We start from the raw sequence: 21,685 nt of genomic DNA on the forward strand, positions 1-21,685 counted from the left end.
TGCTTTTAAGGTTCCTGCAGGAGAGCTTCTTCTACACTCTGAGTGCTTGGTTGGAAACTTCTTGCACCTTAGATGCCCACAAATGTGTCAAATTGTGTCAGAAGTGTAGAGAAAGCTTGCATTATTATTATTTTTTTTAAATCAAAGGTATGTATGCCAGACAGGTAAACAAAAAAACAAAAAAAGACAACAGATTTGATGGCTTGGAGCAACACACATTTAAAATAAATTACTGCGATTTTGGGCAAGTCTGGACTATTGGAACACACATATTTGAAATAAACTTGAAGGCAGGTCCATAATGGAGCTCAGCCTCAGCAAAATACATCGCTGTTAGCAGACCTTGCAGTTTGGGTGAAGTAAACTGAGAAGTTTATGTACAGTTTCTGGATTTCTACAGCTTTATTCATGCAGGAACAGAATTATCTTGGCAAGAACGATTTACAGGATGAGTAGAGATATAAAGAAAGAGCAATAGCATGCATCTTATCAGGAGAGAAAAACGAAATGCTTTTACCGGTGGAGTTAACTTAGAAAAAGACTACGAGCAAATGCTGGCTTGCTTGCTACACAAACAGTGCTCTTGTGTGGTTTAAAGTAGTACATTACCTAGAGGTTCAGGAGAAGGAAGTTTATTTGTTTCCCCCCAACAATCCCATCTAGCACTACCCACTAATGTGGACAGGACACACCAAGATAGATTTTGGAGACATAAACCTGGAAGTGCTTTTGTATTGATGAGACACACTAATGTGCTCATCAAAACAGTGACTCACATGTGCCCTAGTGGGGACAAAACCATGGTCACTAGTGTCCATGGTGACACAGAACATTAACTTCTTGTTTTCATTTAGTCCAGTTCTTCCATCCACCTCTGGAAATCATATTTAGTACAAGAGGGGAGCATGCAGATGATGGAAGCCTGCCAAGTTATTTATTTAAAGTATTGAGCAGTCCCCTTTTAAGGGGTAGCTCCTAAAACAGGAGTGATCCTCAAGCATTTCAAAAAAAGATGTCAAAAAGAAGAGAGTAAATGTCCCGTTGTGTATATTAGCTGGCCTTTTTTACACCAATTCACAGCTTAAACATATCCTGGAACAGGTTATAGACATCCATAAAATTATTGTAATTAGCCAGGATAATATCTCCCTTATACCAATGTTAAATTCTCTTTCAAACTGACTTGTCTGTTCAGTTTGCATAAACTTATTTGAACTCATAGTTCAGTTCACAAACCAAAGTGCACCAGGTGTTCTTGTCAACAACTGTTGCTGCTCTGTGTGTTTTGAGTCAATCTCCTGTCAGTGCAAATCACAGAAGTTCAGCCCATTCTAGCCACAGCTGGGACACTTTATGGCTGCTCTGCAGAGAGAGGCCAACTCAGTTCACCAGAGTTCAGATTGCATAAACTGAGTTTCTTTGCCAGAGCAACTGGTGAGGCAGTAAAGCTTCTGCCTTACAAGCACATGGTCCCAGGTTCAAGACCCGTTATCTCTCGGTAGGGTCCTGAAGAGCCCTGTGACTCGGGATAAGCCAGCTTCTTACATTCCTGTGTCAGGGTAAGGAACCATGATCTGATTATTATAAAGGCAGTATAACTACACTATGATGAGCCCACAGAAGAAGGAGACAGGGCTCTCGTCCACAGAATGAATAGGAGGCTGCATTCTTGCTGCTGCACTTGTGGGTAACCAGTGCTTAGTGTCCAAATGTGAGGTGCATGGGGATCCTCGGGGAGAAAGCATGCATTCTCCTTTATAACTAAACAGTGGCACTTCAGGTTACAGATGCTTCAGGTTACAGACTCTGCTAATCCAGAAGTAGTACCTCAGGTTAAGAACTTTGCTTCAGGATGACAACAGAAATCGTGCGGCGGCAGCAGTGGGAGGCCCCAATAGCTAAAGTGCTGCTTCAGTTTCGGAACAGTTTCAGGTTAAGAACGGACCTCCAGAATGAATTAAGTACTTAACCTGAGGTACCACTGTACATTATTAATAATATTAATACTATGTTGTTGTTGTTGTTGCCACCCATTCTGCATCTGAGGAAGTATGCCCTAGCAAATCTTACTCCCTTTACAAATAAATACAGTTAAGTCTTTAAATTGCCACAGACCTCCTATTTTTATATACAACTTAGATAAAAAGAAGCAATGGCAAACTGCTTAAAAGTGTGGGCATGGAGACAAAGTGCGAGATTGGTTACATTATGCTCAGATTAAGGAGGTTTTTAATTTGGACAAAAAGATAGGTTTCCAGGTGGAAAAATCGAAATTAGAAACAGAATTGTTAGAACAGGGTGAACAATTGTTAGAACAATTCTAACAGGGTGGCGCTGTGGGTAAAAGCCTCAGCGCCTAGGGCTTGCCGATCGAAAGGTCGGCGGTTCGAATCCCCGCGGCGGGGTGCGCTCCCGCTGCTCGGTCCCAGCGCCTGCCAACCTAGCAGTTCGAAAGCACCCCCGGGTGCAAGTAGATAAATAGGTACCGCTTACCAGCGGGAAGGTAAACGGCGTTCCGTGTGCTGCGCTGGCTCGCCAGATGCAGCTTTGTCACGCTGGCCACGTGACCCGGAAGTGTCTCCGGACAGCGCTGGCCCCCGGCCTCTTGAGTGAGATGGGCGCACAAACCCCAGAGTCTGTCAAGACTGGCCCGTTCGGGCAGGGGTACCTTTACCTTTACCTTTTTAAGACTAAGATACTTTCAAAAATGTATAACTTGCTGTTAAAATGGAACACTCAAGATGAAACAGTTAAATAAGCCATGATAAAATGGGCTCAGAACATTGGGTACAACATTATGTTTGCTGACTGAGAATAGTTATGGACCACCGGTGTGAAGTTCACGGCATGTAATGCCTTGAAAGAAAATATTATGAAGATGATATATAGGTGGTACATGACCCCAGTCAAGCTTGCAAAAATATACCATTTGCATGATAATAAATGTTGGAAATGTAAGGAGACTGAAGGAACATTCTTTCACCTCTGGTGGACTTGTCCAAGAGTGAAGGCCTTCTGGGAAATGATTTATAATGAGTTAAAAAAGGTATTTAAGTATACCTTCCCCAAGAAACCAGAGGCCTTCCTTTTGGGCATTGTTGGCCAGAAAGTGTTAAAGAAGGACAGAACTTTTTTTATGTATGCAACAACAGCAGCAAGAATACTCATCGCAAAATATTGGAAGACACAAGATTTGCCCACACTGGAAGAATGACAGACGCAATTGATAGACTATATGGAGCTGGCCGAAATGACTGGCAGAATCCGAGACTTGGGAGAAGAGAAAATGGAAGAGGACTGGAAAAGGTTCAAGGACTATTTACAAAAACAATATAAACTGTATGAATGTTAAGAAACTGCACGACTGAAAATAACATGGTACCAGCAATTTAGTTGAAGGACACATGGGACTAAGTGATGTTTAGGAAAAAGATGAAATTTGAAGTAATATTATGTTTAAATTAAGCTAATAAGTATTTGACAAAAAGTACTTGAAGTTTGAGACGTAATATTGGAGAAGTACAAAATAAGAATTGAAATAAGGTAATAAATTGCTGTTTTATAACTTTAGCATTGAGAACGCATGGAAGGGAGAGTGAGGAAGTCCAGTTAGTTATGAAAAAATATGTTATGAATAGTTATGATTTTCTTTATTTTTTGTTCATGTTTTTGTCTACTTATGCTTTTTGTTGTTTGCTATCTTTGGGTGAAGGTATTGTATATGTTTGGTGAATTTTCTTTGTTTGAAATTTGCAATAAAAAATTTTAAAAAAAAGTGTGGGCATGGGAGAGGGTTTTCGTCAGCTAATATAAGCTTGTTCAGTGGGGGAGTTTATCTACACTTTAATCCTGTGTGGACGTGGTCTATAAATGTCTGTAAATTCTGGATTGCTTGCATTGTTACATCATAAGCAGCAGGTCATCCTTAGATTAGATGTGTCAGGGGAATCGGTAGTGAAAGTACAGGTTTGCCACTGATCATACAAACAAATACAAATGCTGTGGGATGGGGGGGATTAAGGGCAATTGGGGCTAGGGAGGAATACAGAGGTTTGGGGGCATGTGAGGAAGGGGGAGGATGCATAGGGGAGGTGGGGAGACAGGGGGCTGTTGGATTTTGTTGTAAAATTCCAAAAATAAATAACAAAAAGTTGTTTGCATTGCTAATTAAAAGGTTGCGTTTCTGCTGTCTGGATGTCATTTGCTAAAACCAAATGTGTTTTAAAAATTGAACCTATACAGCAGAAATACGCACCACTGTGTTCAATGGTGCTTACTTCCAGCCATGCACAGAACTGCAGTCATGTGCCATAAATTTAATCGTGTGATTTTATTAGTAATTTGTTGTGAATGTCTGTGTTTTTAAGGTGGAGGGGTTTTTTAAAGCAACGTGTTAGAAAAGCAAGATATTTAAATCCCGGTGGCCTGACTCTGGGTTTAATTATGGAGCTGTCACTGATGCACTACCCAGTTAGGAATAGCCCTCAAATGTTGCTGGGAACTGCAAATGGGGAGGAGAGCACTGTAGCGCTCAGTGGCTCCTTGAGAGCTTCTCATAGGCATCTGGTTGGCCACAGGGAGAGCAGGATGCTGGACTAGATAGGCCTCTGACCTGCTCCAGCAGAGTTCTCTTATGTTCTCTCTCCCAGGGCAGGTGAGACTGCCAGAATCTTCTGAGAGCAGCCATTCAAACCTCCCTAAAAAGCAACCTACTGCGCATGCTCCTGCAGCTAGTTCTTGGAAGAGAAGGGGGAACAATAATTGCCACACCTTCCTCTAGTAAATGAAGGTGTGCTGGATTGCTACTAATACAATGACTGGCAGTAGCTTGGGTTACATTAGAAACAAAGGCTAAGCTCCGAAGTGCATAAGCAATGCCTGGTAGAAACTAGAAGGAGCTTAGGATGTCAGGGGGTGAAGGTATCCGTGGTCTGCAAAGCAACTCTTTCCTCCTGAAGCCTTGCAGAGTCAGAATAAATTGTGCAAAGCAAATGTAGTTTACTGCATTAGGAATCCTTTGAATTTTACTGTACACAGCTACAGTAATGTTTGGTTGTGAAGCAGTTTATAAATCTGCAAATAATATAAAATTGCTATACTTGCATAATCATTACAAGTGACAGCATTCACTTTGTCATAGTATTCTTTATTTAGCTCTGGGAGGGTGAAGGACATCTATAAAGCCATTCCATTTCACAAACAGGTAAAAAAATACATACATCTGGATGTGCTCTTATTCTCCAGAAGAAGTGGAGCAGTGGTTTTCTATGCTAGTGAAACCAGCACAATTCTCCAAACTGTGGTTTGGAGAAGACCTTCAGGAGTTTCAAAGCTGACAGAGGACAAGCATTTCAAGCCCCGAATTCTTCTCCAGCTTGAATTAAAATGCAAATCAGAGACAAGTTCATTCCTCTTGCCCCTTCATTCAGTGCAATGGAGAAACATTACTTCACTACTTTGAATAGGAGCATAATTGAGAGGGTGCAGGAACCAAAAACAAAAATTCTGAAGACAGAAGAGGAAGACCATTCTTCCTTGGTTAACTTCATAGGTGGACTTCCCCTCACCAATTTTGCCCATGCTGCCTCTGAATTTGTACTAGGGAAACATTTTTCTGTTACACTGAATGGGAGCAGGGTTGAAGAAAGGCTGAGAGGAAAGAAATTTTGACAATTCTTTGAAAGTGTTCCCTCTCCAACTCCTCCTGGAGATTTTCAGTCCTCCCTTGGAGAATATTCAGTGAAATGACTGTGGCAATCACACAGGGTTCCCGGACGTTTGACGATCTATTGATCCCTGCGCCACCACTGTGCTCGCTTCCCCGCCCACCAGTCCGTTACTCTCGGGTACACACTGAGTCCAGACAGTTGTTAAAATTAAATCAAATAAACAAGTTTATTTTGTAAGCATTAACAAATATGGTTTCTCAGTTAATTTTCTTGTCAGTTTCTTAATCTTAGTTTCTTTACCGGCCTATACATTTCTAATACCTTCTAAGTGATTATCCCAACTGTTTAACTGACTCCTCTTAACTGATTCTCTCACGTTCTCACATCAAACTAGCCCAACCCACAGACTTATCCTCACTCTCCCTTCTTTAACTCTCAACTGACTTCTTAACAACTCTAACACTAACTCTAACTTCTCCCCTTGGGTTCCTATAGGTTAGTCATTTTACAATTAGTTAACCCTTTCCTTATGAACCCAGTATGATGTCACACACCTAGGAGGGCAAACGCCACAATGACCTTCCTTATTTTGCCACCCACAAAGTAAGTGGAGAATTTGAGGGAGGGCTATTTTCTCAGTTCTAGATTTTTAAATACAGTGATAGCCTCAGTTGTGCTCAGGAGAAAAAAAAAAGTTTTCTTATCCTGGAAGATCTTGGATGATTTCCAAGTTCATCCAAGGTAGGCTTGGGAGATCTTGCCCATCTATGCTCTGTGCCTATCTTGAAGATATGCTTCCTAGGACTAGTAGATTTCTGGATCCAACTTAGTTCATTTCCCATACTTACTCAGAAGTTCAGTTGCATCCAGTATTGCTATCTGTTCTTTAGAACATGGTTACCCTTAAAGGAATTATTGGCAAACATTTGTAAATCTCAAGTCTCAAGGATGTTCTACTAGTTGAAAGGGGTAAAGATTTTAAAAGCTATTGATTTCTGCAGCACCCTCCAAAGACTTTCCTTCTTAGCTCAGGCTGAAAGTGAAAGACATTTTGTTCTAGCACCGGGAAACTCCAAACTGAGTTTATTGGAATATCTTTCCAAATAAAATTGTCTGCCTGTGCTTTATTATTAGCATTGACATACCTGCCAATCTCAGTGTACAGATCTATAGAAGGGTTACCAAAAAAGCTTATGTTGTCACTCAGTTAAACAACTTTGCTGTATCTTGGGTAGGACATGCAAGGGAATCAAAAGGTCATCTCAGACAGGGGCCTTGACCCACCCAGCTTCTACAGCCTGCAGCACTTCAACCCACCAAGTCAAGGTTGGAGAATTAATGCTGGACTGCAGCTCCCATTATCTCCAGCCACCTAGCCAATGAAATTCAGATTATGGGAGTTGTCCCAACTGAGCCCTCATGGCAAGAATGGGGAACCTGCAGCCCTTCAGATATTCCTAGACTCCAGCCCCCATCTGCCCAAGCCAACATCAGGGGTGATGGGCGCAAGAGTCCAACCACCATTGAGGGTCACCAGTTCCTCAGTGGTTGACTCAGTTCCTTCCACTCTGATTGGCTTCATTTAGCCCAAAGAGTAACAAGACTCAGTGGCTAAAAAGCTTACATCTTGGCAGATTTTGCCTATCACACATATACAGTGGCGGAGGAAGGGGTGGGGGGCACAGTCTGCCCCAGATGTCATCATTGAGGGGTGTGTGACAAAATGAGTTTTTTTAAAAATTGGGCTCATGAATTTTTTTGGAGTGACATGGTGGCTTAGGCACCTGCAAGTTTCGCGCTGCAACGTGGGATTTGTGTCTGCCTACTGCCTCTCCCTCAGAAGCCCTGCAGCTGAGGAGGAGGCGGCGGAGAGGCTCCAAGCATTGGAGAGGCTTGCCCCACCCCCATGGGTCGCTCAACACACCCCTGGCTGCAGGACATGCCCCTGCACCAGTCACTCCAGCGGCTAGCTACGCCGCTGCACACATATGCATATGAAGGGGCAAGAAAGATAAGAATGGGATTTTTGTGTGTGACTTATTTCTAAATCCTGCTATTTGTCCATTGCAATAATGTCTTCAATGTGCAATAGTCTCTAGCAAGATCCCAAAGTAAGAGTACCACAACTAGTCAGGTAAAAAGATAAGACTCCACACATGAGGAGATATTGTGTTACGGATTTTTTGAACAAAGATTTGCCAGGCTGCAACTTTTCCACATGTGCAGCCCTCCTGAGGCAGGCTTTTCAGCGAGGGACAATGTAGAGCTGATAGGGCCGAGGGCAGTTGCTTATGCCACTCAACACCGGTGTGAGATCGATGTCCTTGGGGTCAATGATGGACTTCAGAGTGAAGTTCTGTAATATGGTGGTCAAGAACAAGAAGATCTCCATACGGGCCAGACCTTCCCCCACACATATCCGCTTCCCTGCAAAGGAAACCCAAAGTGTAAGATGCACAACAACCACTTTGGCTGTTACGGAGAAAATAACAATCTTGCCAAAGGAGCAAAGGTGCTGCTCCAGAACAGCTCCTGGGAAAGTCACTCTTTCCACCATTTCTTTTGCTTCAGCTGGCAGGAGTTCTGATGGACCCAGAAGCCTCGGCCCCTCCCTCACAAACTGGGAGCCCTTCCAGTCTAGGCTGCAGGAGGAAGGAGGTTCCCCCTCATTGCCCCGACACCAGCCGATTAGGGAGATGGGAAAGACCCGAGCTGGCCAAGACCGCAGCCTACTGTGGAAGCAGAGATCTTACCTGCTGAGAAAGGCATGAAATAGTCGCTCTTCCTGAAGGTGCCATCTTTGTGCAAGAAATGTCCTGGGTCAAATTCTTTGGGGTTTGGAAATTATTTGCTGTCATGTAGCACAGACATCAGACTAGGATATATGGTAGTACCCTGCAGAGAGTGCAAAGAAATGGGCTGGATGGCCATGACACCCAACGAAAGCATAAAATTGACTCTCACAAAGGAATGGTGTGGGAAGGCACTAACAGGAAGGAAGGTACTTTGTTGATACAGAGAAGAATGGGGCAGCTTCAGAAGACAATAGGGTGTTTAAAATGAATCATAGAATCATAGAGTTGGAAGAGACCACAAGGGCCATCGAGTCCAACCCCCTGCCAAGCAGGAAGCACCATCAGAGCACTCCTGACATATGGTTGTCAAGCCTCTGCTTAAAGACCTCCAAAGTAGGAGACTCCACCACACTCTGACACTTCCTTGGCAGCAAATTCCACTGTCGAACAGCTCTTACTGTCAGGAAGTTCTTCCTAATGTTTAGGTGGAATCTTCTTTCTTGTAGTTTGGATCCATTGCTTCATGTCCGCTTCTCTGGAGCAGCAGAAAACAACCTTTCTCCCTCCTCTGTATGACATCCTTTTATATATTTGAACATGGCTATCATATCACCCCTTAACCTCCTCTTCTCCAGGCTAAACATGCCCAGCTCCCTTAGCCGTTCCTCATAAGGCATCGTTTCCAGGCCTTTGACCATTTTGGTTGCCCTCCTCTGGACACGTTCCAGTTTGCCAGTGTCCTTCTTGAACTGTGGTGCCCAGAACTGGACACAGTACTCCAGGTGAGGTCTGACCAGAGCAGAATACAGTGGCACTATTACTTCCCTTGATCTAGATGCTATACTCCTATTGATGCAGCCCAGAATTGCATTGGATTTTTTAGCTGCATTGGCTTTTTTAGCTGAAGTCCAGGCCTGAAGATGCCCAGCTACACTTTAGGAGTTGGGCTAAACTACTTCCCTTGCCTTGATGTATGGAAGTGAGAGCTGGACCATAAAGAAGGCTGATTGCCGAAGAATTGATGCTTTTGAATTATGGTGCTGGAGGAGACTCTTGAGAGTCCCATGGACTGCAAGAAGATCAAATGCATCCATTCTTAAGGAAATCAGCCCTGAGTGGTCACTGGAAGGACAGATTGTGAAGCTAAGGCTCCAATACTTTGGCCACCTCATGAGAAGAGAAGACTCCCTGGAAAAGACCCTGATGTTGGGGAAGATGGATGGCACAAGGAGAAGGGGATGACAGAGGACGAGATGGTTGGATGGTGTTCTCGAAGCCACAAACATGAGTCTGACTAAACTGCGGGAGGCAGTGGAAGACAGGAGTGCCTGGCATGATAATAATAATAATAATAATAAATTTTATTTATATCCCGCCCTCCCCAGCCAAAGCTGGGCTCAGGGCGGCTAACAACAATCAAAATAGTTCAACATTCTAAAACATTCATTATAAAATTAATTAAATCAAATTAAAATCAAATTAATGGCAACCATCAAGCAAAATTTTGTGCAGATTGCCAGAGGAGGGGGTCAGGCTGCGCCCTGACAAAAGGCCTGGTGGAACAGCTCTGTCTTGCAGGCCCTGCGGAAGGATGTCAGGTCCTGCAGGGCCCTAGTCTCTTGTGACAGAGCGTTCCACCAGATTGGAGCCGCGGCCGAGAAGGCCCTGGCTCTAGTTGAGGCCAGCCTAACCTCTCTGAGGCCTGGGATCTTTAGGGTGTTTTTATTTGCAGACCGTAAGTTTCTCTGTGGGACATACCAGGAGAGGCGGTCCCGTAGGTACGAGGGTCCTAGGCCGTATAGGGCTTTAAAGGTTAAGACCAGCACCTTAAACCTGATCCTGTACTCCACCGGGAGCCAGTGCAGCTGGTACAGCACCGGATGGATATGATCTCGCAGCGAAGACCCCATAAGGAGTCTCGCCGCAGCATTCTGCACCCGCTGGAGTTTCTGGGTCAGTCTCAAGGGCAGCCCCACGTAGAGCGAGTTACAATAATCCAGTCTGGAGGTGACCGTCGCATGGATCACAGTGGCTAGGTCAGGGCGAGAGAGATAAGGAGCCAACTGCTTAGCTTGGCGGAGATGAAAAAATGCCACCTTTGTTATAGCTGTAATCTGCGCCTCCATAGAGAGGGAGGTATCGAAGATTACACCCAAACTCTTCACGGACGATGCTGGCACTAATTGCACCCCCGCAAGAGACGGGAGTTGCCCCCTCGATCCCATATCGCTCCGTCCCAGCCAGAGGACCTCTGTCTTCGAAGGATTTAACTTCAACCGGCTCCCACGTAACCATCCAGCCACAGCTTCCAGGCATCTGGTCAGTGTATCTGGGGCCGAGTCAGGATGGCCATCCATCAACAGATAGAGTTGGGTGTCATCGGCATACTGATGGCAACCCAGCCCAAAACTCCGGACAAGCTGGGCGAGGGGGCGCATAAAGATGTTAAAAAGCATCGGGGAGAGAATCGCACCCTGAGGCACTCCACACACCAAGGAGTGGCGCGATGACAATTCCCCCCCAAGCGCCACCCTCTGTCCCCGACCGGAGAGAAACGAGCACAGCCATTGAAGGACTGTGCCCTGGATCCCCACGTCGGCAAGGCGGCGGTCCAGGAGTTCGTGATCGACCATGTCGAAGGCTGCTGACAGGTCTAGGAGAATCAGCAGCCCCGACCCGCCTCGATCCAGCTGCCTGCGGAGATCATCTGTTAGGGCGACCAGAGCCGTCTCGGTCCCATGACCAGCGCGGAAGCCGGACTGGAATGGATCGAGAGCAGATGTTTCATCCAGAAACCTACCAAGCTGTTCAGCAACCGCTCTCTCAATCACCTTACCCAGGAATGGAAGATTCGAAACCGGGCGGTAATTGGATAGATCTAAAGGATCTAATGATGTTTTCTTTAAGAGCGGACGCACCACTGCCTCCTTCAGTTCCCCTGGGAATATCCCAGTGCCAAGGGACAAATTGATGATATCACCCAGGGGGGCCCGCACCTCGTCTGGACACGCTCTAATCAGCCAGGACGGGCACGGGTCAAGAGGACAAGTGGTGGGCTTTCCAGCTTGGAGGAGTCTGTCCACATCGGCTGGGGATATCCGGTCAAAGTGGTCCAATACTGGACCCGAAGACAGTCGAGGGGCCTCCAGTTCCTTCATTGTATCCAAATTGGCAGGGAGGTCATGGCGGAGCAACAGGACCTTCTCCGCAAAAAAGCTCGCAAATGCCTCGCAGCTGTGTGTCAAATTGTTATTTAAATTTGGCTGTCCTTCGAGGGACGTTAAAGACCTAATTATACTAAATAATTGCGCCGGGCGAGAGCTAGCGGAGGCAATGGAGGCCGAGAAGTAGGACTTCTTAGCAGCCTTCACTGCCATCTCGTAGGTTTTCATAAAAACCCTATAAGATGTTCTTGAAGCTCCGTCACGGGCACCCCGCCATACTCGCTCTAGCCGTCTGAGGTCCCGCTTCATTTTCCGAAGCTCCTCGGTAAACCAGGGAGCCCGGTTTCTGCGGGGTCGCAGAGGGCGCCTAGGTGCGATCTCATTGATGGCTGCCAGGAGCTGGATATTCCAGCCCTCAACAAGCTCAGTCAATGAGTCGCCAGGGGGAGCAAGGTCCCGCAAGGCCTGACGGAATCTATCAGGGTCCATCAGCCTCCGCGGGCGAGTCCAAATTGGCTCGCCACCTAAGCAGGGTGGGGGTGGAAAATCAATCCTGGCTTTCAGAGCGTAGTGATCAGACCATGACACCTTCATCGAGGGAGACATGATCACATCTATACCGGCGCCAAAGATCAAATCCAGCGTGTGGCCTGCTTGATGTGTGGGGCCCGAAACAAACTGGGAGAGCCCTAGTGTCGCCATGGAAGACACCAGGTCCAGAGCCTGTGAGGAGGGAGCGGCATCAGCATGGATGTTGAAGTCCCCCAGTACCAATAGGTTAGGGAACTCCAAGGCCCAGCCGGCCACCGCCTCCAACAGGCCTGACAGGGTGGCTGCTGGTGCGCTAGGTGGCCGGTACACCAGCCAGACAGCCAAGCTCACCTCGGAGCCCCACACTAGGCCAACACATTCAATGCCGGGGATCGATGGCGATGGTAGAGCCCTGAAAGAACAGTCTTCTCGGATTAATAATGCCACCCCTCCCCCCCGGCCCACAGTCCGTGACTGGTGGAGGACGGAGAAACCCGGGGGCGCCATCTCTCGTAAGGTAACAGTTTCCCCTTTGCGCACCCAGGTCTCCGTCACACAAGCCAGGTCAACCCCCTGCGAGGTGAAGAAGTCTCGCAGGGTGGCGGTTTTTTTGCCTATAGACCTGGCATTGCACAACACCAGTGACGGAGGTGAGTAATCCTTGCTCACCCTACCTTCGTCCCTCGGGATGGGGCGCAGATTGGAAGGGGTACAAGCATATCCATATGATGTGGTCCATGGGGTCACGAAGAGTCGGACACACAATTAAACGACTAAAAAACAACACTTCCCTTGCTTGTAGATAAGAAGAGAAGAAAAGCTCTGCTGGATCAGTCCAGTGGCCCCATCTGGTCCAGCATCCTGTTTTCATGGTGTCCAACCAAATGCCCATGGGAAGCCCTTCAACATAATCTAAACAAGACAGCACTCTCAATTCCTGTGGTTTCCACCCACTGGTATTCAGAAGCATGCTGCCTCTCGCCATGGAGGTAGAATGTAGCCATCATGGCTAGCAGCCTACTATTACTACTCAGAGCCTTGAAAAGAGCTGACCTTTGGAATGACATATTGTCTGAACGGTGTATCTTTGAGTACTGCATGAGGGATGCTCAGTGGGAGGAGAGAGATGAACCTCTGGATCTCATGGATGACAGCATCTGTGTAAGGCATTTCCCCACGATCTGCCATGCAAGGACTTCGTGATCGGCCAATAACTCGGTCAATTTCTTCATGCACTTTCTCTGCAATGGGAAGAATGAGGTTTAACACCAGTGCAGGAAACATAGAAGCAATTGAAATTCCATGGGAGTGCCTGCCAGCCCCTGCACATTTTGGGAGCTTTCAATGTTTTCTGATGCCAACTTTCTCTTGACTCATCACATTAACTCAGACAAATTATTGTAGCTCACCTTCAGTAATCCATCTGTAAACAGGGAAACATAGTATAACTGCAATTATTTATATATTAATTCAATTTCTATCCAAAAGGCGCCCAGAGGGACAAAAGCCTCCTCTTTAGGGAAGTTTTAGGAGCAAGTGATGGTCCAGCTTATAGGGATTCCTATTGGAGGCACTGTCCTGCAGTGATTCTGATCCTACCTGAGGGCCTTTTGACCCCTGGCCCTTGTGGTTGTGCCTTTGTGGGCTACCCTTCAGGCTGGCACAGAAAGTGCAGCTGGTGCAGGATGTGATGCCTTAGTCTAAAGGATCTGCACTGGCTGCCACTATACTACTGGGCCAAGTTCAAGTTGTTACTGTTTGCATATAAAATCCCAGGGTTTGCAATATGGTCAGCTATAAGAGCTCATCCACACTTCTGTTTTTGCTGGGATTTCTAGGCACAGGTCTGTGGTTACTAGGCATGGATCTGAGCATTTTGTCCACCCCCTACCCCCACTGTTGTCTCCAGGAAAGCCTTCTGTCTACTGCTGATGTCAGTCAGCAATGATTAACATTCAGCGATGAACAGTGGGTTTTCCTGGGGAAAGTGGCAGAACAACAACCTCTTGGACCTGTGACACATAAATCGAGGAGAGAACTAGAATAATAAATACTAACATCGCATCCATTTTACCTTGTATCTCTGGGTATTTGAGGAGGATCATGAACCCGTATCGCAGTGTGGTGCTGGTGGTCTCTGTTCCAGCCACAAACAAGTCAACTGTGCTTATGGCCAGGCTTTCAATGGTGAAATGGGATGCACTATTACCTTTTTCCTGCAGAAACACACAACACAGTCAGTGGAGTCAACTCAATTGTTCTGAGTACAACATAACAAGAATTTAACTGCGTCACTGGCACCAGCTCCCTTCCCAAGACACATCTTATCTCAAGTCTTTTTATAGCTCGTTCCTCTGGACGTTCCTTGCCCAGAGGGCTAATCATTAGAAAGAACTTCCCACTTACTGTAGGAACAAGTCAGCAATGGGAAATGAATCTACTCCAATGGGGTGTGGGCAGGAATCTCTTTCCTTGGCATTCCCCACAAGAAGCTGGATGGATGTCTGCTGGTTGGGAAGCTTCAGGAGTGGCAGGAGAACCCACGTGGAGAGTTCTGTGAGTTTTCATGATTACCTGATCCATTTTCATAAGGAAGCAGTCGATAAAATCCCGAGGTGAGTTGGGGTCCAGAGTGGGCTTGTGCTCTTCAACCTCCTCCAAAACAAACGCTCTGGCTGCCAAGTTGTTTTTCAGCACTTTATGGTGGGGCCCAGGGATACATTTCATCAAAGAGGGAAAGAGGTTGTAGAGCTAGAAGAAACACATGAGACCCATTGGCACCAACCTCAGTCAGGGTTTGTCCAAATTCGGGCTTCAGTATAATGTTGGCCACTGTTGCCTTGTGTGCATGTCAACTCTGTGGTCCACACACCAGCATTTTCACTACCAATGCTTCCCAAATCTATGTAGATGTTCCACATCAGTCTTATATCATTATTTTTTTATTATTGTTTATTGAATTTATACCCACAGGTCCCAGGGTGGTTCGCAGACTAAAATCAAAATGTAGAACCACAAAATGCATAATCAAAATAAAAACAACAAACCAATTACCCCCCCCAATCCACATGTTAAAAGGTATATACTGAATGAGACCATTGGTCTCTCAAGGTCAGTAGTGCCTATGCAGCAGCTCTGCTGGGTTTCATTCAGGAGTCCCATCCCTAACCAGGGATGCTACTCGGGATTGACTCTGGGACCCTATATTAACAAGCCAAATGCTCTAAAACTGAGCTATGGGATTACATACATATCTCTAAATGTAGTCCCATCTGCTTCTCCTACTGAAACCAGTCCGTGTACACATCCCTGGCTTAAAATTCAGCAAGGCGCAACTTTTCATAAGAAATGGCAGGTTAGATATGGATTGTGACTAACATCATGTATTCACACCTTCTCAAACCATTAGTGGAAGCACATTGGATGCAGAGGCAATGGCAGTGTATATACATCCCAAGTGATTAGTTCCGGTTACAGTATTGAGCCTGTGGGTTTTACTCGTTAAGCTTTACTTCCTATTCCACTGGGCTGCTGTTGAGTTAAGTCAAGCCTTGGTTATTAGACCCAGGTATTCATATTGGCTCCCCAAATTAAAAACATAAGAAGAGCCTACTGAATCAGGCCAGTGGCCCATCCTGCTGTCACAGTGGCTAACCAGTTGCTCATGGCAAGCCTGCAACTAGGACATTAACAGAAATATTAAGAGGCAGAGGCAGTATGGGCTATGAGAAGCCTGGAAGAAAGACATTTAAACAGCAGGAAAATTTAGACTTTGTGGGAAAGGGCCTTTAAAAAGATGACACCTACCTGTCCCCAAGAAGAGCTTAAAACCTGAAAGTTTTCATTCATTAAGCTCATCATGGATAGGAACTTCTTGTCATTATAATCGTATCGTTTCCCAAAGACAATTGCACAAATGACATTGGAGAGAGCACAACTGAGCGAGTAGGTTGGATCCAAGGGCTTCTCTGGAAGAACAAGAAAAAAATAATTATACAACCCCACTACAGGTTTTAGGCAGTAATCTAGTCTGGAATTTCTGAGCTGCCATTTCCTGGCTCCTGGCCTCAGTGGTCAGACAGGGAGCTGCCTTTCTCACAACAATTCTGAAGGCATGGGCATCTTCAGTGGCTATGAGTGGTTTCTTCCAAGGACTTTCCAAAGTGCTTTCTTCCAGCTTCAGCCAATATATCCTTAGATAGGAAAGGGTGACCACAGTGGTGCAGGCCTGGGTGAACTCTAGACTAAAACTAGGGAATCTAAAGCACTTCAGATGCTGCTAGACTCTAACTTCTGGACCACTGATGACTGTTGGGGCTGAAAGCAGCTGGAAATCAACAATATCTGCAGAGCACTCTGCTTCAGGTTAAGAACTTTGCTTCAGGATAAGAACAGAAATTGTGCTCTGGCAGTGCGGCGGCAGCGGGGGGCCCCATTAGCTAAAGTGGTGCTTAAGAAAAGTTTCAGGTTAAGTACGGACCTCCGGAATGAATTAAGTACTTAACCTGAGGTACCACTGTATTTCACAAGTGTTTTTAGGCAATTTATTTGATTTAGTGTTGGTCACTAGTTCTGTGTTTTACGATTTTAATTTTTTAATGATTTCCTTGTACCTACCATGATATTTCTTTATGAGTTGGTGGTTAATAATCTGTTGTAATGTACCCCAGCATCTGTTGTGATGTTCAAGGGGGTCTGCTTGATAAGCCTATGTCGATGAGGGGCAGTGGCTACCCACCCTGAGTGTCCCGGAACTTTTCTAGCAGGAACTGTGCTTCCTCCTGGATCCTCTCCTCAATACTTTTCTTTCCCATGCCAAAGTTGCGCAGGGTGGTAAGGGCAAAGCGTCGGAGCTGCTTCCACACCTCCCCATTGCTGAATACAATTCCTGGAAAGCAGAAGAGGAAATGGGCATGAAGGAGATGGATGGACTGAAAGAGAGAGCAGAAGAAGCAGGTTGGAAGAGCAGGAGGCTCTTATTCTTGGCTCCAGACCACCTGGAGACTTGGTACTTTGGTGCCTCCTTATTCCATAATCAGTAGCTGGCCAGTCTTCTGATACATGTCTGATACATGAAACGTAGTGGAGGTTTGCATTTGCAGAATGTCAATTTTTGCAGCTAAAACTTAAAAAGAGGTTTCAATGTTTTGATATTTATGTTAACTGATAATTCATCTCTTGGAGCCTAGGTCTCTCTCTGAAGCTGCCAGTATAATGAAGAAGCAATAGTTGGACTATATTAACCAGAACTATATTAACTATATTAACCAGACTATATTGGACTATATTAACCAGAAACAACTTAAAGAAAACTGGACTACATTGCTAGTTGTATAAGTGCAAAGTGTTGATTTGTGTTTATTTATTTATTTATTTATTTATTTGGTAACAAATTTAAAGATAGCTTGCGGTAACTTTGAAACTCTTTCTTGGTGTGGAGAGCTTATTGATTCACAAGATCCAGGCCAGGGAATTCTGCTCACATAACTCTCACACTTACTGCCCACACCAGAATTACCGCAGACCATAATATTTAAAGGCTAGAGACTCATTCAATCCTTCTTTAATTTTTGGTGCTTGTTCTAAACCAGAGGTGGAGCTAGCTGCTCCGGCACCTGGAGCGGCCTGCGTGGGCAGGGGTAAGCACCATTGGGTGTAAGGCGGCGTGCGGCGGAGGGGAGCTTCCAGGGGGAGCCGGCAGCAACGCACATCCCAGGGGGGGGCGCCACCTGTGGCGATATCACACCCCTCAGGGATTGCACCCAGGGCGGCCAGCACCCACCACACCAACCTTTGTCTGCTACAGCCCTAGATATTGCTTAAGTACTTTTATGAGATGGCTCATTTCTCTCTTAAATGGCAATGCCCAATATATAGCTATGCCATTAAAAGGCAGATAATTATCTATTGCTACAATCCAGTGGGAACATGAATTAGGAAACTTTATCTCAAGATGCAATGATTTGTTTTTGAAACCTTTTTTGCTTTATTTTAATGACTAGAGGGATTTTCCTGTGTCCCCCACCCTCCATTGGTCAACCAGCATAAATTACCTAATCCCTTGCTGACATCATCAGCTAATGGCAGGTGTCCCCTGGCAGCGAATTCATCTCCGCGGTCGATCAGGGCTTCTTTTACTGCATCATAGCCATGCAGCACCACAATACGTTCTGCTCCAAAATACATTGTGAACACAGAGCCATACTTCTCACTAAACTGGAAAAAAGATAAAGACACACATCTAGGTGGGTTTGTGGGATAGGAGAGAGTCATATAGCTGATGTAGAGCCCCGCTGCCCCCAGACTCACTATGGGCATCTGCACCACATGACTCTTAATAACATACAGAAGAGTTCTGCAGCTAGATCAGGCCAAAGGCCAACTAGTCCACGACTGTTACCACAGTGGCCAACACAGTTCTTCTGGGAAGCTCAAAAACAAGACCAGAGTGCAATAGCACGCTCCCCTCCTGCAGGTCCCTGGAACTGGTGGAGGTTCAGCATCATCGCTAGCAGCTATGGGTAGCTTTATCCCATAGCTGAACATTTCTTTTAAATCATCCAAGTTGGAGGCTATCATCGCTACTTCTTTGGGAGTGAATTCCACAGTTTCAATATGCACTGTATGAAGAACTACTATCTTGCATGTGTTGTAAATCTTCCAACATTCAGCTTTAACTGAAGGCTCCAAGTTTTAGCTTTACAGACCCTTCATGTGTCCCTATTTTCCAGGGACATCCCTGATTTAGAGAAGCCATCCCAGTTTGATCACAGAATGTCCCCCCTTTTCCTTAGGATGTCCTTATTTTTACTGGAGAAATGTTGGAGGGTATAGAGTTATCCGACCCCCCTCTGAAGGCAATCCTGAATAGGGAAGTGTTTTTTTGTTTAATTTTTAATGTTTTATTATGTTTTTATATATGTTGGAAGCTGCCCAAAGTGGCAGGGGCAACCCAGTAAGGTGTGTGGGCTATAAATAGTAAAATTATCATTATGGAATGGGATGTCCCTATTTTCATTGGAGAAATGTTGGAGGGTATGGCATTATGAGAGGGGGGTAAAAGTGTTTTCCCGTCTGCTTTCTTTATACCATGAATATGATTATACTGCTCTGTTATGTCCCCCTCACACTCATTTTTCTAAGGGAATTCTTACAGTACCTTCCAACCAAGCACATTCTGGGGGAAATAAAGGAGCAGCTTTTCAAAATACAAGAAGGCTATGAACTCCACACTGTCCAGCAGAAGCTAAAAATGTTCAAGGGCAAAAATGCCCAAACCATCCATCTGTGGAGGGAGAATGGGACCCTTCCCCGCCCCCTGTCTCTAATATAGTATGAAAATTGCACTATTGCTTTTTTAAGTTCTTTACTCAGAAGGGGGCTTTATGGCTTTTATTTTAAGGATAAAACAATAAAATGACAATAAAATCACCCCCTTTCTGTAGTTGTGGGACCTGCTCAAAGTCCACCTCTTTTCTGTGGAGCCTTTGGGACAAGTCCCTGCTCCCCATCCCTGCCGATGTAGCCAAGCGCAAGTCCGTGCCACTGAAATCACAGCGATTCTGCTATTCTTTTCCCCTGGTCTGGATGCCTCCCCTCCCTCCCTTGCCTCTCCTCTGTCAAAGTGCAGAGTCTGTTGCCTTATACTCTGCAAATGTGCCCTGCACACAGATGGTACCATCTCTAAATAATCAAACTGAGAATGGATTGTCCCCTTCCAAAAGAGTCAGATGGAAAGAGGCTTGCAAACAGGTAACGGTCATCAACAGACAGCTGTTGAGGAAGGTGCTCATCTTTGGCTTACCTCCTGGAGAACCTGGGCCAGGTTGTTGGTCTTCAGCTGCAATGCGTTCCCTACGATGGGCAGTGGAGGTGGGCCAGGTGGCAGCTGCTTTGCATTCTCTGGCGTCCTGCTCCTGACTGCAAGGAAAACAAGGCAAGAGATACATATGATCATCAAAATGGTCACTGTCCCTAGAGGCTCCATGGCACCAGCTAACAGTGACTGAAATGACTCTAGACGAATTAATTTGCTTTCCAGTTTTATATACTCTGAGGAGGTCACATAGACATGTGGAATTCTAGGTTTCTCTGAGTAAATGAGATTAGCCATTAAGTAGATAAGGTTGTATAATCAAGAAATGAACTTCTCTGAACTTCAGTCTGTATCGTTTTTCTTCATTGATTAGTACGGCAATGATAACGGCATTACTGTGCACAAGGTCTGTGATGTAAGACAACCAGGGGTTCAGGTTTTTTTCTGCCATACATTGTAATGTAGCCTTGAGGCAAATGGTTCTGCTTCTAAGGTGCATTCAGGACCAGGTTCCTGCATGAGAGCTTCTTGTATACTCTGAGTGCTTGGCTGGAGGTTTCTTGCACCGCAGATGCCCACAAATGTGGAATAAAATTGAAGGCATGTCCATAATGGAACTCAGCCGTATGGGCACAGGACATTGGTCATAACATTATGTTTGCTGACTGGGAACAGTTGTGGACCACCGGTTTGAAATTTACGGCATGTAATGCCTTAAAGGAAAATATTATGAAAATGATATATAGGTGGTACATGACCCCAGTCAAGCTAGCAAGAATCTACCATTTGCCTGACAATAAGTGTTGGAAATGTAAAGAAATTGAAGGTACTTTCTATCACCTTTGGTGGACGTGCCCGAAGATTAAGGCTTTCTGGGAAATGATATATAATGAAATGAAAAAGGTACTTAAATGTACTTTCCCTAAGAAGCCAGAGGCCTTTCTCTTGGGCATTGTTGGCCAATTGGTGCCAAAGAAAGACAGAACTTTTTTATGTACGCTACCACAGCAGCAAGAGTACTCATTGCAAAGCATTGGAAGACTCAAGGTCTACCCACTCTGGAAGAATGGCAGATGAAGGTGATTGACTACATGGGACTGGCTGAAATGACTGGCAGAATCCGTGACCAGGGGAAAGAGACAGTGGATGAAGATTGGAAGAAATTCAAAATTTATCTTAAGAAGTATTATAAAATTAATGAATGTTAAAATGTTGAGGTTTTAGAAAAAGAGGGATTACAGCTGTAAAAGATTAAGTAAAAGAAAAGAATAAGGGAAAATCTGATAAAACCAAGGGGTAGGATTTGCTGAAATAGGTTCGGAAATTGGGATGTAGAAAGGGGAGGTATGGGGAAGTCGGCGAAGTAAGTTTAAGAAAAAAAGGATATGAAATTATACATGTTTGTTTGTGTGTTTGTTTGTTTGTTTTGTGTATTGTTTGTGTTTAGAAAAACTGTGAAAAACCAATAAAATTTTATTTAAAAAAAAATAATGGAACTCAGCCGTAGCACAAATACATCCCTGTCTTGGCAGGATGAGTAGCCTTGTGGCAAATGGTTCTGCTTTTAAGGTTCCTGCAGGAGAGCTTCTTCTACACTCTGAGTGCTTGGTTGGAAGCTTCTTGCACCTTAGATGCCCACAAATGTGTCAAATTGTGTCAGAAGTGTAGAGAAAGCTTGCATTATTATTATTTTTTAAAAATCAAAGGTAT

At 45.1% G+C, this 21,685-nt stretch overlaps 1 protein-coding gene and 1 long non-coding RNA gene across 2 annotated transcripts in view; one reads left to right on the forward strand and one right to left on the reverse strand.

Annotated features, from left to right (window-relative positions):
* The window catches only part of LOC309538996, a 48,766-nt gene that overhangs the window by 26,753 nt on the left and 328 nt on the right, over window positions 1-21,685 (forward strand). The window contains exon 2 of the long non-coding RNA XR_014222589.1: window positions 20,245-20,579. This is a non-coding gene — a long non-coding RNA (uncharacterized lncRNA). The remainder of the gene's footprint in view (window positions 1-20,244; window positions 20,580-21,685) is intronic.
* On the reverse strand, window positions 5,126-20,186 carry LOC309538391 (cytochrome P450 2C19-like). Its single transcript, XM_082233947.1, has 9 exons — window positions 19,964-20,186; window positions 18,213-18,375; window positions 16,898-17,047; window positions 15,967-16,127; window positions 14,734-14,910; window positions 14,234-14,375; window positions 13,213-13,400; window positions 8,423-8,564; window positions 5,126-8,096 (listed from the first exon to the last, which is right to left on the reverse strand). The coding sequence occupies exons 1-8, from the start codon at window positions 20,144-20,146 to the stop codon at window positions 8,514-8,516; spliced, it is 1,215 nt and encodes a 404-aa protein (XP_082090073.1). The 5' UTR covers window positions 20,147-20,186; the 3' UTR covers window positions 5,126-8,096; window positions 8,423-8,513.

The sequence above is a fragment of the Podarcis vaucheri genome, assembly GCF_965113315.1.
Source record: "Podarcis vaucheri genome assembly, chromosome: 1".
In the NCBI taxonomy this organism is placed as follows: Eukaryota; Metazoa; Chordata; class Lepidosauria; order Squamata; family Lacertidae; genus Podarcis; species Podarcis vaucheri.

Excerpts from the sequence above, each read along its gene's own strand:
- LOC309538391 (XM_082233947.1), bottom strand. The coding sequence starts at position 20,146 with ATGGAGCCTCTAGGGACAGTGACCATTTTGATGATCATATGTATCTCT. Across the intron at positions 18,376-19,963 it reads TGGCCCAGGTTCTCCAGGAG|TTTAGTGAGAAGTATGGCTC; the intron begins GTAAGCCAAAGA and ends TCTTTTTTCCAG. Across the intron at positions 17,048-18,212 it reads TGATGTCAGCAAGGGATTAG|GAATTGTATTCAGCAATGGG; the intron begins GTAATTTATGCT and ends TCTGCTTTCCAG.